Below are 17,184 nucleotides of genomic sequence, written 5' to 3' on the forward strand. Positions count from 1 at the left end.
GATCATTTAATTCGTTAATTCATATTGTGTGCTGCTTACTTGTGTCAGACTCTCTGTGAGAGGAGCTGGGAGGAGGAGACGGGGGAAGGAGGAGCGAAGCCGTTCAGCGCTCTCTTCTCTACGGCTGTCTCATCCGCCACTGAGTGATGGAGAGAGTGAGAGAGTATGGAGCTTACTGTGAGTGAGCCGGGCACTGGTGCGCTCTGAGCGGCAGAGTGAGAGAACGCACATCGGGTTTGAGACTCAGCGCACGAGCAACAGCGTCTATAGGCTGCATTTAACACCAACATCAGTCCAAGCAAGAATAAAGACCGTAGAAAGGAGCAGGAAAGATCATTCACAAAGAGTAGACCGACCTTTTGGAAGAAATCAGCGCTCATAACTTTGAAGGACCGCAGTGAGCGCGCATCATTGCCTCAGAGATCCTCACCGACTCCAGCGATGCGCTCCGGGATGCTGCTGCTGCTGATCTCCGGACTGCTCGGGTTCGGTATGTAAATGGAATTTTTACAGATAGCTTTTACGCATGAATATTCACCTGTCTGCTACTTTATATGCCGGAAAAGTGCGCTGCCCACATAATAACTGGGTTTCGTTCATTTTAAATGATCTTTATAATTTGTTACCTGTCTTGTATATTTCGGACTACACGGTATTTGTTTGTGGTGGTTCGTCGTTCCCGTCGCTTGTTTTAGGTTTGTACTGTACATGGAGGCTATCGTTTGTGTTACGAACATGGCAATCAAATAATCGTTGTTCTCATCGGAGTAGTCACAACTTTTCTTCATATTTCGTGCGTAGCTTAACTTGCTTTAGAAATGAATATGTGACCAGTCTATTACCAGTGTGCGAAGTGTGGGGGTTGCACCCTTCCAAACTTTCTGCATATAAATAGATACGTTTTCACATGATATTAAAAATTGAAAAGTTTACAAGTCTGAGCTCATTTATTTTATTCACAGGGCGATAAATAAATGAGCGCTGATGGCTGAACAGGTCATGAATAGACTGCTGTCAAATTATAGAATATACTGCAATAAAAATGTGTTCTATACTCAAAATTCGGATTTTGACCCCTCCCCAAAAGTAATTGTATATTTCACACTGCACATTATTTGATTGTCAAATATTTTTGTAGCCTACCTAAAAATACAAGAGAAAGTTTGAGGGGTTTTGTTGAGGTTAGGATCCATTGTTACCTAGTTGTCCATCTTCCTTGGCGGTTTTAACCTTTTGGGGTAGATATAACAGCTGAGATCACACTGGTTTTCATTTAAAATGCGGTGACATCTGAGATTATGTGTTTGATTGTGTGAACTTGAAATAACCCAAAGATGAACCCCTGAACGCTCACATTTAAAGTCCAGCATGGGCCAAACTCCTCATTTGAATCTGAAACCAGCAATAAAGCCTCCGGTATGGCTCCCACATGCACACTTGAGCGAATGAACATCAAATCTCAAGAGGCTTTCTGGTTTATTACTGGTTTTTATGAGTCTGTGTGCCGAGATGTTAAGCCTCGCAGGGCTTTTTCTTTTTTCTTTTTACCCCTCTCGTGTGAGTCTTGAGAGGGAGTGCTTTGCCATCACTCTGAAAATCATTTTTTATGACCTGAGAGGAAACACTGACAGGATTTTTCCTGCAGAGTTGTGTTTACGCCATATGCACACGGTGTTGCACTTCAGTGGCTCAGAACTTCGAGTTTACACATTGATGATATACTGCAGGCCCCCTCCTGCTCCTATACGTGCTTCAAGTTTGTGTTGGTACCTTACAGCAGCTCAGCTCGGATATACGTTTCATGAACAGTTTGCGAAACTATACATACAACGAATGTTCGCCTTCTTCCACAGCTACGCCAGAGATTAATCCGAGTAACAGTTATTTATACTCGCCGTCAGAGAAACTGTTCCTCTGGTGAGCCGAGATCCTATCAGGTGAGCCTTTTGTTTGTACCAGTCCCCGGGGACGCTTTGTTAACCATGGCCAACTCTTGTGTTACAAATGAACGCCGGGTTTATTTAGCATCTCTTGACAGTTGAATCGTGGTGCTGTGGCCAGGGAAACAGAAGGAGAAGAAAAGTCGATGCGATCTGACACCCTTCATCTGATCCCTTTATCTGCGCCGCGGCCCCGCTGCCTCCCCGGCAGTGAGGGGGAGCAGCAGATCTTTCCCCCGCAGCGACGGGGACAATCTCATTCATGCATGTCCCAAACACCACTTATAGCTCTCACTGAACAAGGAGCAGCCAAGGACCCCGTGTAATGGACCCTCGGGCGGACCAACTCAAAGAGACTCAAGAGAGTTCGGCGAAACAAGTGCAACGTTTTAGTTTTACTTTTGCTCTGTCACACGTTTTAATAGTCGTGTGGGGCATGTTGAACTGAGCAAATATTGAACTTCAGATCCCGCCCACCGCACTCCACAACTTCCTGATTGCTGCAGAAGGCATCATGTTTCCTCTTTAAGTGTCATAAACACCATCAGCATTGTCAGCAGTGTCTTGCAGCCGTGGGGGCAGTGTAGTGCTGCATGGGTTTGTGCAGCCCACACGCTGTTATACAAGATGCTGTCAACGCTTGCTAACAATTATATTGTAATCAGAGCTTGTCTTTCATAAAACATGGACCGTGGGGGCATCTCGGCTGTTGTTTGACAAGCCACCTTGGCCTTTTATCTCTAAGCGGTTTGGGTTGTATTACGTAGGATACATTTTTACAGCTGTGGCACTCTGACAATACTGGAAACTGAGCACCTTTGTGTAGTCAGTGCTTTTTTTGCTTGGATAAAACTCGTTTTTTTTTACTCACCCTGCACAAAAAAAGTAATTGTTTTTGTTGTTTTTGCCCTGCATAACCTTGTATTCTAATAAATAAGGTTGTTACGGCACCAAAATTGTAGATATTAGAGAAATTTCACAACTCTCGATTCCAATTTTGGAATCAATTGGAAAAACTACTGAACTAAAGCCGCGTTTCCACCGCAGGAACTTTCCCCATGAACTAGGAACTTTGGGGTGGTACTCAGTGTGTTTCCACCGCAGGAACCAGGGTCTAAAGTTCCGGGTAAATATTTCCCCCTCCTAAGATACCCACTCGCGGGGTATTACTTTTTCAAAGTTCAAGAACTTTCGGGGGTGGGACTTTGGCGCTGAAGATGCTGATTGGTTGAGTTCATGCAGCATTTTATTTCATTTTTAAGTCTTTTGCGAGGTTCATTCTGAATTCAGTATCAGTCTTGCTCTTTCTGTCCGACATTATTAAGTAAGGTATAATTGACGACGGGCCGCTGAATTATTTTTCCGCTTGTACTACAGTTACCACACCTCAAAACATTGTTCAGATGATTTATTTCAAGACATTTGTCAGGTTTTGTCTTTAAAATGCTCTTGTGTGCAGGATTAATTTCTCACACATCTAAACCCAAGCCTCCGTTGCTAATTCCAAAACATAATTTTAGAGCTGGTAACAGAGGCTTGAGCCATTGATAGCACACTAATGCAGTTATTAATGCAGTGAGTTATAAGAGTGAGAGAGAGTGAGCTATGTGAATTTAACTCAGGCTCAGTGTGTGCATCTCTTTCAACAGTGTTCGACAGCAGCATCTACTAATACAAAACTGTAAGAACAGCGCCTTTATTACCTCATTAGTGAGAAATATCATGTAGCTTTTAATTTGCTCAACTATTTTACTGATAAAATCATTAGAGCAGGGCTGACAACACGCTTCTGTGTGAGTGTGTGTCCGTAGTATATGTGTGTGTGTTTGAGTGGGAGAGCAGAGAAAACGTGAGAAAAAGAGTATATTACGTACATAATTAAACGTAAATCTGTGGGAAAAACAAGGAAATCATTTGTCGTTTTTATTCTATCGTTTACTATATTTCTTTGCTTGGTCAGTGTCGCTTTGTTTTGGTTCTTTTGTTGTTGTATGCTGAAAAGACATTTGAAATAACTGGAATTATTTGGCGAATATGGAACTGTAATGCGGTCAAGACCTGCCTTGAACTATTTTTGCAGTGCGTTTCCCTGAAAATTATTGCACACCTTAGAACGATCGTCAGCAAATCAGATTCAAGCATTCAACAGCCCCGTAGTATAAAGGCAAGTTAACAATCGTTAATAAAATAAGAATAAATAGCACAAATAAATACAATAGAACAATGATACAAAAGTTTTTCAGGTAGGTACTAACATAGTATTCATGTAAGAAACACCACAGAAACTGAATCAAGTCATCAAATGTAAAATAACAATGCATAGTCTTCAATGTAGGAATTAAGTGTACACTGATTCTTATTAAAGCCGCAAAAAAGTGATTCAGCCAAGAGAAGTGAGTGATTTTCACTTTTTCTTTGTTGTATGATTGACATTAAGAACAAAGACGGCAGCAAGTATATTAGGCTGCTGTCAGACATCTGGTTTTATCCCAGCTATTTATGTTCACTTAAAGGGATAGTTCACCCAAAAATGAAAATTACCCCATGACTGGCCTTAAGTCATCCTAGGTGTATATGACATTCTTCGTTCAGACAAATACAATAGGAGTTATATAAAAATGTCCTGGCTAGTCTAAGCAGTGAAGCCCAATAAAGTGCATCCATCCATTATGCAAGTAATCCACATGGCTCCGGGGGTTAATAAAGGCCTTCTGAAGCGAATTGATGCATTTGTGTCAGAAAAATATCCATATTTAAAACATTATAAAGTAAAATATCTAGCTTCTGCCAGACCTCTCGCAGTTCAAAACGCTTATGCTACGTCGGATGTCATACGTCGCGCCAGTTTTCAATTGTCTCAGAGTGCGCAAGTGCAGAATTGTTATTTTTCGTGCCTTCTTGCGCATAAATGATTTAAAATAATTTGATTGATTACACTGGCAAGATTTGAAAACAATGGGCCTCATTCATGAAACTTTTGTAAATATATGAGCAAATTCTGAGTAATGAGTAACGAAAACTCTCCAACAGATTCAGAGACGCTTTGTATACCACAAATTTATTTAGTAGTTAAACGTGTGTATATTAATGAATTCCAAATATTCACAAATGGGACGCGTGTGCATGCTCATTCATAATTAGCATAATCCCCGCCCATGAGTTACAACTGCAAATGACGTGGCCAGGAACGCTGTGGAATCTTCTTTCTCAGGTTTGGCTCCAGTATTTTGCATAAATACTAAAGAAACTAATTGACCATATGCCTAGCAATAAATATTCAATTATCATGTGTCCACCAAAGCATTTTTAGCCAGCTAAAAAACGCCTGGTGCTCTTCTGAAAACGGCCAGCTGGTGGCGCTTAAAGTGTTTTGTGAGGGGACCGTTTTTCCAGCTGAGATACTTTGGTTGCTATGATACAGAATTGGATGGCTGGGTAAAAAGTGACAGTGATGAGCGCTACTATTACCCAACGTTGAAAAAAAAAAAAACGGGGCAAATCAACTCAACTTGAAATATTATTATGGTACATAGTGCATCAAAATGCAATGTCATCAGTTTGCCTAAAATAGAACACAAAACATTCAAATGTTTTACGCACCATTTACACGTGGTAGGGAGCAGGTGTAAATTTCTTTCGTACCTACTAACATTCTGAAAATACGAACATTTCCGTGAATCCGAAAATTTGCTTCAGAGTGGCTTTACGAACGATTTGCACACAAATTCGTTCTGCTCGTGTTTCATGAATGAGGCCCAATGAGCAAATGATAAATTTGCGTGCCGCAACACTGGACCATTCAGGCCAGTGTCGATTCTATCAGCTGTCCTGAGCGTCTTTCACGTTGGTCCCAGGCCATCAGGCAGTCCTTATTTTTGAGCCCTGAACATAGAAGGAATGATAAGATCATCTCTGAGGGCTTTCACTCATACTGAAGATTCTGAAAGGTATCATGGTGTGCTTTCAAGGACAGTTTGTCCAAGCATTACAGATGCAGAGCTGTATATCTTTTCCTGTTTGTAGATGCTTAAATTTTCTCCCACCTGTTTCTTTTATTTTACAACATCTCTGAACTCTCCATTGCCTCAAAGGCGCATTTAAGCTTCAGCTGGCAATGTGGTATATAAGTGTAATCTGCACTGTGAAGCACCCAGGTAAACACCAATTTTCTCCCAGCTGGTCTCATCCTTCTTTCTGTCCGTTTGAGTGTGATGGCTCGACTCGGGCCGGGTCAGCCCGGGAATGAGGCGGAGTGCGTTCCCGACTTCGGCTCGGCCCATGTGGATGGGGGTCAGCCTCCATCTGCTCTCTCCTCTATTTGTTTTTTATGTAATTTGATTTGAGTCAGACAGAGACGGATTAGCCCATAAATAAGTGAAGAGAAAATCACAACTCAGTGAGACGGCAGAGATAGAAAGAGCTTTATGTTATTTTCGCCGGCTTGCCATCATTCCGATGGCATTTCCACAGATGCCGGCCAGGATGCATGGGCAATACTCGTAAAACAAAAGGAAAGGCTATTTGTTACGGGGCCAAGAAAGACTTTAACATTTCATCAGCGGTTCCAGCTCGCGTTCATCTCGTAACCTGACGGTTTCGAGTGCAGAACTGCTGCTCTACTTGTCTCCGGGTTAATTAGATCAAATTAAAGCTTGAGGACCGTCAGATTTTCTTAAATGTCACTTAACACTTTTCATCAAAGTTTCTTTCTCCTCACCCACACTGAAGCATCGACAGGCCTAATTAGATCCAAGCAGGTAATAACAAAGTCATTTCTTGACATGTTTGTATATGAGCAATCCTGTGTGTGTGTGCGGGTCCCTGTTGTGTATGTGGGTGGCAGTTCATCTGTGTATATGAGCTTATTTTTCCTCAGTCTGCACAATCAATCATTTGATCATTTATTTCTCTCTCTAATTTGCTGAAGGGGGTAGTTTAAAAAAACATCAGCATCATTTTATTCTCGCACTATATTGCAGCTATGAATCAATGTGACGCCGCCACATATTTGCGTCGCATTGCAAGAAGTTGTTTGGTTGTAGTCCTGACAGACTCTGGGAGATAGACTTAAGCAGGCCTGGTAAATTCCGTACAGATTTATGTTGCTGGACGTGAAATGCTTGATCTGATAGGGGCTTCTGTGTCTGCAGGAAGTTTGGGCCGCGGACAATTGCACACCTGGATTGACAGGCCTGGAGTCTGGTGGCATTACATAGCGAGCCTGTTTACCACAGCACGGATGAGTGCCACAATACAAGCATAAGCCTGGCTTATTTAAATGCAAATCAATCCTCTGACTACACAACAGCGATTGAGGGTGGGGTTACTGTCCTCCTACCTTCAGATAATTTTGTGTATGTTTTTCTGTGGTAACAATGCATCCTTAACAGCTGCCGTTGTAACTTCACCTTCCAAATCCCCGGATTGCTTTGCGGCCACATTTCTAATAAGAGGTTGGCGGTGTTCTTCAGAGTGACCAATTTCAAAACACAGGCTGCTTTGCCGCAGAGGAAGGCTTCTTTCTATCGGGAGTGTTGTGTGATCCGAACCCCGTGAGGCGCGGTTAATACTTCTTCATTATTTTGTGCTAGTAAACCGAATGCTTTGATGGCATCTTTTGATGGGAACTGCAAGTAGTCGCCACGGGAGCTTATAATAATTGTTCTCAGCATGCGTCTCTGTGTTGTCTCTCTTCGTTCTAGGCAGATCTTAAAGCCTTAAAGCATTTCCCATAAAGAACCTCTAATAATGTTCTTCTTGAAAGAGGCCCAACACCCAAGTTTACTCTCTGGAGACTTGAGAGGCGAAGCCTTGTTATCTTGTGTTCGGTGGTGTCTGCAGTGGTCAGGTCTCAGTAAAGCATGCAAAATGTTTCAATAATGATGAGTTATTTCCTGCTAGTCTGAAACGAAGAAGCCTTGTGATAGCTCTCAGAAGAACTCGCTCTAGTTTTTCAATAGATCTTTTGGATGTAAATGTAGTCGTTTGTTTAAGTCTTCTTGTATAAACCAGATGTTTTAGCAGAGTAGTTCCCTAGTGCTCTATCTTGCGAAATCTGGCAAAGCCTGTGAGACTTGGGGTTGGGAACCATTCACATTTTAACCTGAAATTCAGTACCGGTACCCAACGCTACCTTTTTTGTTACTTAAAGGATGTTACCTCAATAACTGTGTAAGGGTGGTTCGCCTACAGTGGTTCAGGCTGCAGGGTTGCCGAATGACTAAAGAAACGTTATCAGCAAGATGATAGAAAACTGTACATTTCTTGTCTATTACCACCCACTGCTACTTATACCAATGACAGAAATAAGCGCAGTTACAATAGCAAAATATGTGGGAGAGCATTGCTATAGTGTGACAATATTGTATTGCAATAGGTAGCATATTAGAGAGAGAGAGAGAGAGAGAGAGAGAGGAAGTATAGAGAGAAAGAGACAAAGAAAAGCAGAGGCAAAGAAAGAGAGGAGCCAAAGAGCAGGCCCCAAGAAGAGAGAGCCAGAGAATCAAGAGAGAGGAGCCAAAGAGCAGGCCCCATGAAAGGGGAGGGTCAGAGAATAACAGAGAGACAGAGCAACAGTTACTTTTATCTTCTTTTATCCTTTACTTGACCATGTGCCTGAAACCCAAATGTGAGACATTCAAACTGACCAATCAGATAATTGCATCTTCCCCCACTGTAAAGGTGTGACACACATTTTGGCCCACAGGCCTTCAGGACTATCCACACCTCTGTCTTTAGGAATTCCAAATGGCCCTTGAGGTACCCCCTACACACACACACAGTGTTGTGTATTTTCTGGTAATCAAAATGAAGATATAAAACATTAATTTAATTGATGTTTTAATTTAACGAAACAAACTTTTTGGTCAAACAAAGTGCTGCACAACTGAGCTTTATACTGTCCGTTTGTGATTTATTACTTAAAAAATAAAGTTTTGATAATTTATTATTATTACATTAGTGTTAGTATTACATTGATACGGTATCTAAATTATACTGTACAACAGTAATAAGTTAAACCAAACTTTTATTTTGATGGGTTGATGGGAAGGCCGTTGAGTTTCTGTGTGTTTATGATATGATGGTAGTTTTCCTAAAATGAAACGGTAAAATGCTCATGAAGTGACTCTCAGAGCAGCTCTGGAGATGACGTTCATGTCCATGAGATGGAAACACACGACCGTCAAGCGTGATTCAGTGTGTGTGTGTGAGGTAAATTAAACTGCGCGTCTGCACCATTCATTCACACAGAGACATGCAGGACTCGTATTGAAAAGACTCGTATTTCTTTTTGCGGTTTAATATTCAAAGACATTAGTCCATATCACCAGTTGCGTTCTCAGGTACCGAAATTTGGCACCGATTGATTTAATGTGAATTGTTTTTCGGTCGGTGCTCTTAAAAGTACAGAGTTACCCTATACTATATACTCTAAAAACTTTTACTATGATTTACTGAATATTTTTGGTGAAACATTTTTCACTAAAAATATTGAGTACATTTTAAAGCAGTGAAATCAATTACATACACCGTTTGAAATGAGTAAAGCCAAAACCATCTGAGTAACTGCATTCGGTACATTAACAAATCAAATTAAGTTGAAATGGATAGTAGAAACCAACTATTTTATTTATGAGTAATATTAACTTTTATAATATAACTTTTATATTAAATTTAATTTCCTCTAAACCTTTGTAAAATACTCCACACAACCACACTTATAGCTACATGACATTGGTCTTTATTGTCGATGAGTACAGCAATACAGGATATATTACTGTTTTGACATGTATACAATATTGCCAACATTAAAACTCATTTAACAAACATTTTAAAAGTAAAAATTAAACATTTAAAAGTAATTCAAGTGTAATTAACCGGTCTGTTATTCCCATTTCCAACGTTTCAACGCTGGTTCTTGAACCTGAGATGGACTTGCGCTCTGTGGGTGGACTTTGAACTTCAGACCGCCATCCTGCGTTTCCCTCATAGCTGAAAGATGCTAGCCTGACTCGATAACCTGCTAATAAACAAACAGTGCACAATTCTGAGAACATTTTATCATCCGAATTAATTATATTCCTTAACTTTAGAAATAAAGTCATGTTTTAGGCAAGGCATCATCAGGTGTTTCCCAAACCCGAATTTCACAGAGGAAATGCACCAATTCTGCGACGCTGAGAAGAAAGAACTTCTCTGGAGACTGAAGAGAATTCAAACAGCCCGTGCTCACTCAACCGTCGAGTCGTCATCTCTGCGGAGGGTGGGGAAGGGGTGCATTGTTTTAATCGAGTAAACGTTGTAAGAGTGGACTCCTGCAGATGGTTCAATCTGCAGGGTTGCCAGAAGACTAAAGAAACGTTATCAGAAAGATGGAAGATAACTGTACATTTCTCGTCTATTTCTGCCCACTGCAACTTATACCAACGACGGAGATAAGTGCAGTTACAATAGCAAAATATTTGGAAGAGCTTTGCTATAATGTGACTATATTGTATTGCAATGGGGAGCACTTCAAAGTCAATGCCAAATCAAAACTAGTTAGCACAGTATTTGTAATAGAAAGGATTTAATGACAAAATCTGGTTATGGTTAAACTTAAAATAGTTTCAAAAAGGAGTTATGAAATAATAAACTTATACCATTAATCGTACACAGCATGAATAAAATGTTACCTGAGGGATAGAAAAAGAGAGAGAGAAAGAGAGAGAGGGGGGGGAAGAGAGCAAAGAAGGGAAGCCAGAGAAAAAGAGACAAAGAGCAACATTTCCAATCTTCTTTTATCTATTCCTTGACCATGTGACTGAAACCAAATGTATTCATTTAAAATGACCACTCAGACCAAACTTCTCCCACTGTAAAGGTGTGACACCCATTTGGCATACAGGCCTCTATATTGTCTTCCAGATGGCCCTTCTGATAAGGAAATGGGGGTTGACAACAGTAAAGCAAATTTCTTTGTTGGATTTCAAATATCAAATATCTTTGATTATTTTCAATTCCTTCAACGTAATACATTTCTTCAGTGTGTGTTAAATATGAATACATTCTTGTCAAAGCCGGAATAATCCTTTATTTGTGGTTTTGTTGGTTCATTGCGATTTGGGATCAGACTCGGGCATGTATGGGCCAGGGCTCGCAAAGCCCAATGTCCCGGGGCTATGCGTTTTCCAGACGGGCTACCAAAACATAATCTTTTATAGTGAAATAACATTCCTTTCTTGATGTGCGTTGTTCGCTCTCTTGACTTGTTGTTTGAAGGAAAAATACAATCGCGGAAGTTTTGAACATGTGGATTTGTCTGACTCTACAATTGAGGCTTAGGCGTGTGTGCGTGTGTTTGTGTGTGTGTGTGTGTGTACGGTTCATGGTTATATCCACCGATCAGGTGGGCCAAGTAATACAAAAATAACATTCCAATCAATCACGAGTGGATGAGAGATAAATCATTGTGTTTGTTTGATAAAGACAATTTGCGAGTCCTGTGGGCGATTTCATTCCGGTTGCCGTTTCCCACACGCTTACAAAACAATTCCCACATGTATTGACATGGGAGCTGAAGCTCATTAAATATTCAAATCTTATCCAATCCTAGCCGTGGGGGTTTACTTCCAAGTCTTCAGAGCGGCATGCCCATAAAAACCAAGCGTTCCATGAGAGAGCCTCAAAACCAGGGCAGAATATAGCCTATTACTTATTATTCATTATGATATTTTTGAATGTAAAAACCACTCAGACGTCATAATTTGACCTCAGACAACAGTATATATATATATATATATATATATATATATATATATATATATATATATATATATATATATATATATATATATATATATATATATATATATATATATATATATATATAAAAGACAGTTCATGACATCTTTAAGTGTAAATTAAATAATTTTTTAGTGAAAAAAACTTAAATATAAATGTACATTTTTGACAAAATTAACTGTTGGATTTTAGTCAATTATTTTGGTATGTTCAACTCAAACCATCAAGTAAATGATATTCAGAGATTTTATTAAGTTAATAAAGTTAATTTTTACTGTGATATTTACTAAGCCACTGAATTCTTTTTTAGAGACTGTACTTTGATTAGTGATTTTATCTCAGAAAATGTTGTTCGAGACTTAGTGTTTGTCTTTGACTCGCGTCTAAACCCCTAGACTACCACCGAGCAACTTCTGTTAAGCGCATTACAGCCGTGCCTTTTTCAGCACAGTAAACGAAGCCATCTGTACATTAAGAAGAGCTCGTTTTGAATGGCTGCGTCAATTGCTGTGGTGCTATGATTTAATAAAGGAGAACTCTGATTCAATCAGCAGCTCTGAAACATCCGCAGAAAATCACACATGAAGCGCAGACGCATCCGTCCGGCACGCCTGCTTGGCAGCCGACCAAAGCTAAATGGTGCAGCTTGAGTGAATTGACTCCTCCTGCTTCGAGTAAGCCAAAAAACTCAAAAGCGGCTTCTTTTAATATCAGATACGTCCGGCAAACGAATGAAGCAATGGACGACACCGGAGCCAAAGCAAGATTCTGTTAAGATCTTGTCAGTCCTTTGCGGTTTGAGCAGAGAATGGGCCGATAAACAGAAAATCTGTGAGCTAAGTGCACTTTATTTTCACCTTATCAATACTGATAATGGTCTATAATGAAGAACGACTGGGCAGTAATCTTATAAAAGCCATGAAGTCAGATCAGATAGCACGCAGACAGACCTGGAGAACATGGTGTTTTTTTAGGCTGAACCCTGTCTTCTTAAGTGCGCTTTGAAAATGATGCATCTGTCGAATGACATCGCTTGAGGTACAGCAAAGCAGGTGAGACTGAACTAAAGGTGCAACTATGTGTTCTTGCCTGACAGCTTTTCAGGACTGAAAGCTCCATTTCCTGTTTGAAAGCCTTTTTTTATGATTGCTAGAGAAAGATGAAACGAGGTTGAGGAGGAGTCGACAGGCACGCCTCAACTTTGACAGGCAGAGCTTGATTCTTTTGTGAGACAAAAGGCTTCTGCAGCTTTTTGATAACGGATATTTTTTTCCGGCGAGAACATTAACAATAACTCAACTTTACATTTATTGATAGTAATTCAGCAGAAACAACAAAGACGCCGGAGAACCGAAGAGTGCTGCTGTAATTTTGTAACATCGATATTTATTGACAGGCACAGAGTCCAGCTGACCTCTGCTAAATGGAAACGAAATTATTTCTTCAGAGGTTCATGTACAGCTGCTTGTATTTTCATGCTGCCGAAATATTTCCCTTTGGGCTGCTAAAACCTTTTCTAACTCCTCTACTGAAGATATTTCTCCAAAGGACTAAAGGAGTGGAATATGTTGTAACTTCAAGTGTTTATACTTGCATCAACGATTTCCAACAGAAAAAAGAAAAAGAGTAAAATGCACTTTGCATGAATTATTGTGCATCTCTGAGGGTCTCGGCAGAAAATCTGCATGAAATGATACATTACCCTGAATTCACTATCATGAGCCTTGACTGTATGTGGTTGTTTATCTTCCATTTAAGGAATGAATTTATTATGGAGGAGAACAAAAGAGGACCATTTTCAAGCGACTTAAATGCGCTTGCACAAATAAACATTTTAGAAAACAAAACTAGGGAGCCAGGTTCGCCCCATAGGCACCGATAAAGCATAAATGCATAATTAATAGGCTCTCCGTCAGAGGTCCTCTCGTGAACGCCGTCTAATTCTCTAAGCGTACGGAATGATGTGACACCATCTAGACGTGCTGAAGATCAAGGTCCCAGAGGATATGACTAATGTGGGTGGCCTTACAGCACTTACCACTTTCTAAATCAGAGGCAGCGCTCTATATATCTGTAGATGGTTTTTTTTCATTTATTGTCATTTCTACAGCCCTAGCAGTTTTTCGGAACATCCGCAAAGCTCATTTTCAGGGACATGCATCAGTGCGAAGGTTGGGAGTCCAGCTAAATCATCTTCGGCTTTGAAGCACGAACATTCAAAGTGCATTTTTCAGGTGGAGAATTCTGGATGGACACACTCTGGCTAATCGGAAGCTGTTTCTGGCCAGGAAACTTTTGAGGAGGGTGTTTTAACTTGCCACTGCATTCTCCTTAACCCCTACAGCTCCTGATTGCTCGCAGCCCATAAATGTGCTCTCTCGGAATTCATTTGTAGGTCGGCTGTATGGTGCGTATTGCTGAGCTGTGTGGTTGTACCAGGCATGTGGTCCTGTTTCTGGCCCTTGGGGTTCCCCGTCCTAGTGCTAATGGTCCAACTCTTGCCTCTGCTGTGCGTTAGATGATGGAAGCAGGTTTGGTAAATAGCAAAAGACGGACTGCTGTGTTACAACATCCCTAATGGGACTCTGGTGCAAATGATCATCTGGGAGGTAAAGACGACAGCAGACAGGGAAGGAGGGAGACAAGACTGATGGAAATCCATACGTGCGCGTTTCTTTTAAATGGGACTAAAGGTGTGAAAACATTCTGAACAACAAATAAAACCCTGAGAGTCCATTAGAATATCGTTCACAGCTTTGTACTTTCATTTCATGCATCTTCTCTCCGTGAAGACATTATCATATATCTGCTGCCACTCCTGGTGTCATATTGAGCTGAGAAAAACAGAAATACATTAAGATTTACACCTTCTCTCGTTTTCTCTCACTCATTATTTTTCTCCGTTTTCTTAAAAATAATTATTTTAAGATACAAACAGCCTTTAAGGAGTTTGAACATCCTGTTTGTTCCCAGATGCTGCTGTTTCATAGCTCAGGAGACTTGGAGTGTGATCAGTTTATGTTTCTTTTAAAGGGGACATATAATGAGAAATCTCCATTTTTCCTTCATTGTACCATGAAGACTTTAAGCTTTCTTTCCTTCCTGTAAAAGACATTTAAGCCCTTTTCGGACAGGATTAGTTTGACAAGGGTAGATGGAGTAATGTCATTTCACATTTTATTTAAATTCTGATTGGATTCTGTTGGTAATAGGCACTTACCTAAAGCTAAAAGAAGTTCCGTGCCTTTAAAGGAACACTCCACTTTTTTTGAAAATAGGCTCATTTTCCAACTCCCCAAGAGTTAAACAGTTGAGTTTTACCGTTTTCTAATCCAGTCAGCCGATCTCCGGGTCTGGCGGTAGCACTTTTAGCATAGCTTAGCATTGATCATTGAATCTGATTAGACCGTTAGCATCTCGCTCAATAATGACCAATAATCAAGGAACTTTGCTGCCGTACCATGGGTGCATCAGGCGCAATGATATTATGCAGCGCCTGAAAATAGTCCCCAGCTTGCTCCCTGTGCAAGCAGGTTCTCACGTTGGTTATGTTGACAGAAGTTAGCCTATTTTCAGTTGCTGCGTAATATCATTGCACCAGCTGCACCCATTGTACGGCAGCAAAGTTCCTTGATTATTACGCTGGAATGAGAGTATAGTTCCTAGCCATATCGGCCTAGAAAATCGCAACTTTTCCGTTGGTCTTAGTACACGATGTAACTACAGAAGAGTCAAGTTTTAAATAGGAAAAATATTGTAAGTCTTTGGTCATTTTTAAACGAGATGCTAACGGTCTAATCAGATTCAATTATCTATGCTAAGCTATGCTAAAAGTTCTACCGGCTGAATGGATTAGAAAACTGTAAAACTCAACTGTTTAACTCTAGGGGATTTGGAAAATGAGCCAATTTTTTTTTTAAAAAGTGGAGTGCTCCTTTAACAAGTGCTTTCGACCTTCATTTGGATCTGAATGGTATGCAGAAAACACTTTGCCACAGACTTGTCCCAGCGCTTCTGAATGCTTCTACTCCATACTTGAAAAACAGCAGAAAAATACTTGAAAAGACAGAATATTTATGTACATATTTACAGCTAGTCTATGCGCACAGGATTAGCATTACCTGAGGTAATTTTTCCGGACCTTTTTAGAGAAGGTAAAAGTCGCCGTAATCTTTACTGACTTTGTCCGTAATGGTTACTGAGATGGCACATGCTGACTAAAATCACTGAGAAGCTCTGGTAATAATGACTTTACCCCACCTCTCTCTGTAAATCTAATCTCGTCCGCATAGAGCTTTAGCTGCAAAAATGGATCGACCTGAACTCATTTTAATTTTTCATTTCTTTCTTCAGTAGTCCCATTGAAGCTGTTCATGTGAAAATATCATTACTTGTGATGCATATACAGTAGGTTTAAATTATAGTTTAATTTTAAACAATTTTAATTTTGAATTAGGGATGCATGATATATCATTATCATTCTTAAATATTAGATGGTGTGTAGACATTAGATGGTGAGTTAGATATTATTTCTCATTTCCATCTATTTTTATGTTTGACTTTGATATAATGTAGTTCTCACTTAATAAATGCATAAAAACGCTAATAATATAACAACACTGTTAATTGCAATGTTAAGCCAAGACCTGACTAGTGAGGAATGCAATTTGCTGTTGATTACTTTAATTAAATATTCCACTGTGACCTGTACAATGATGAGACACATATGACATTATAAATAACTTTGTGTCTAGCATTTCTCTCATGTTGGTGTGTTGTCTTTTAGCATATTTTTATCCAGTTAACTGATGTTTAGTTGATTAATGTTTTATTTTGCTTTATTTTGTAGACTCTGAGTCAGATAAAATAATAACTCAACGGGGAATTGAATTAAAATGAGACTCGAATGACACTATAATTTATAAATAATTCAGAATTAATGTTTACACCTTAACTTATTCGTCCGCCGATATGTAAGAACTTAATGAGGGCTCTGTTAAAGGGAAACATGTATATTTAGCTCAAATGAATGAATTAATGAATTCATAGGGAATTTTGAGTCTATTTTACAGCCGAGCAAATGACTCTTCCAGCGTTCATTTGAACGGGCCGTAAATATCAACTCTACAGCGGATATTAATATCCGAACAATAGTGAAACACTATTTAACAGCCAGGTTAAACTCAAATATTTGCCCATCCCCTGGATGGGTTCTGGCCAATTAGGCTTCAGGGGTGACTGTGTCTCCACCCCTCCCATAAAATTGGGTTATCTATAGTAATTCAGTTTCCTGCTCTTAATCAGGGAGTAAATTTAGACCTAATTTCTTACTACAAGGACATGATCAATTCTATATAGATTTCATTCAGCTCATCTGTTGGATTATACCCATACGAACACACAGGTATCAAACACAGTGCCTTTTCATCCACTCATTCAATAGTTATATAATTGCATGAAT

At 39.9% G+C, this 17,184-nt stretch overlaps 1 protein-coding gene across 1 annotated transcript in view; it reads left to right on the forward strand.

The window, feature by feature from the left end:
- The first annotated feature begins 435 nt into the window (after positions 1–435).
- The window catches only part of kirrel3a (kirre like nephrin family adhesion molecule 3a), a 272,338-nt gene continuing 255,589 nt past the window's right edge, over positions 436–17,184 (forward strand). Inside the window, exon 1 of the mRNA XM_079804114.1 lies at positions 436–490. Coding sequence (XP_079660240.1) covers positions 442–490 — 49 coding nt within the window. The 5' untranslated portion in view covers positions 436–441. The remainder of the gene's footprint in view (positions 491–17,184) is intronic.

The sequence above is a fragment of the Gobio gobio genome, assembly GCF_949357685.1.
Source record: "Gobio gobio genome assembly, chromosome: 22".
NCBI classification, from domain to species: domain Eukaryota; kingdom Metazoa; phylum Chordata; class Actinopteri; order Cypriniformes; family Gobionidae; genus Gobio; species Gobio gobio.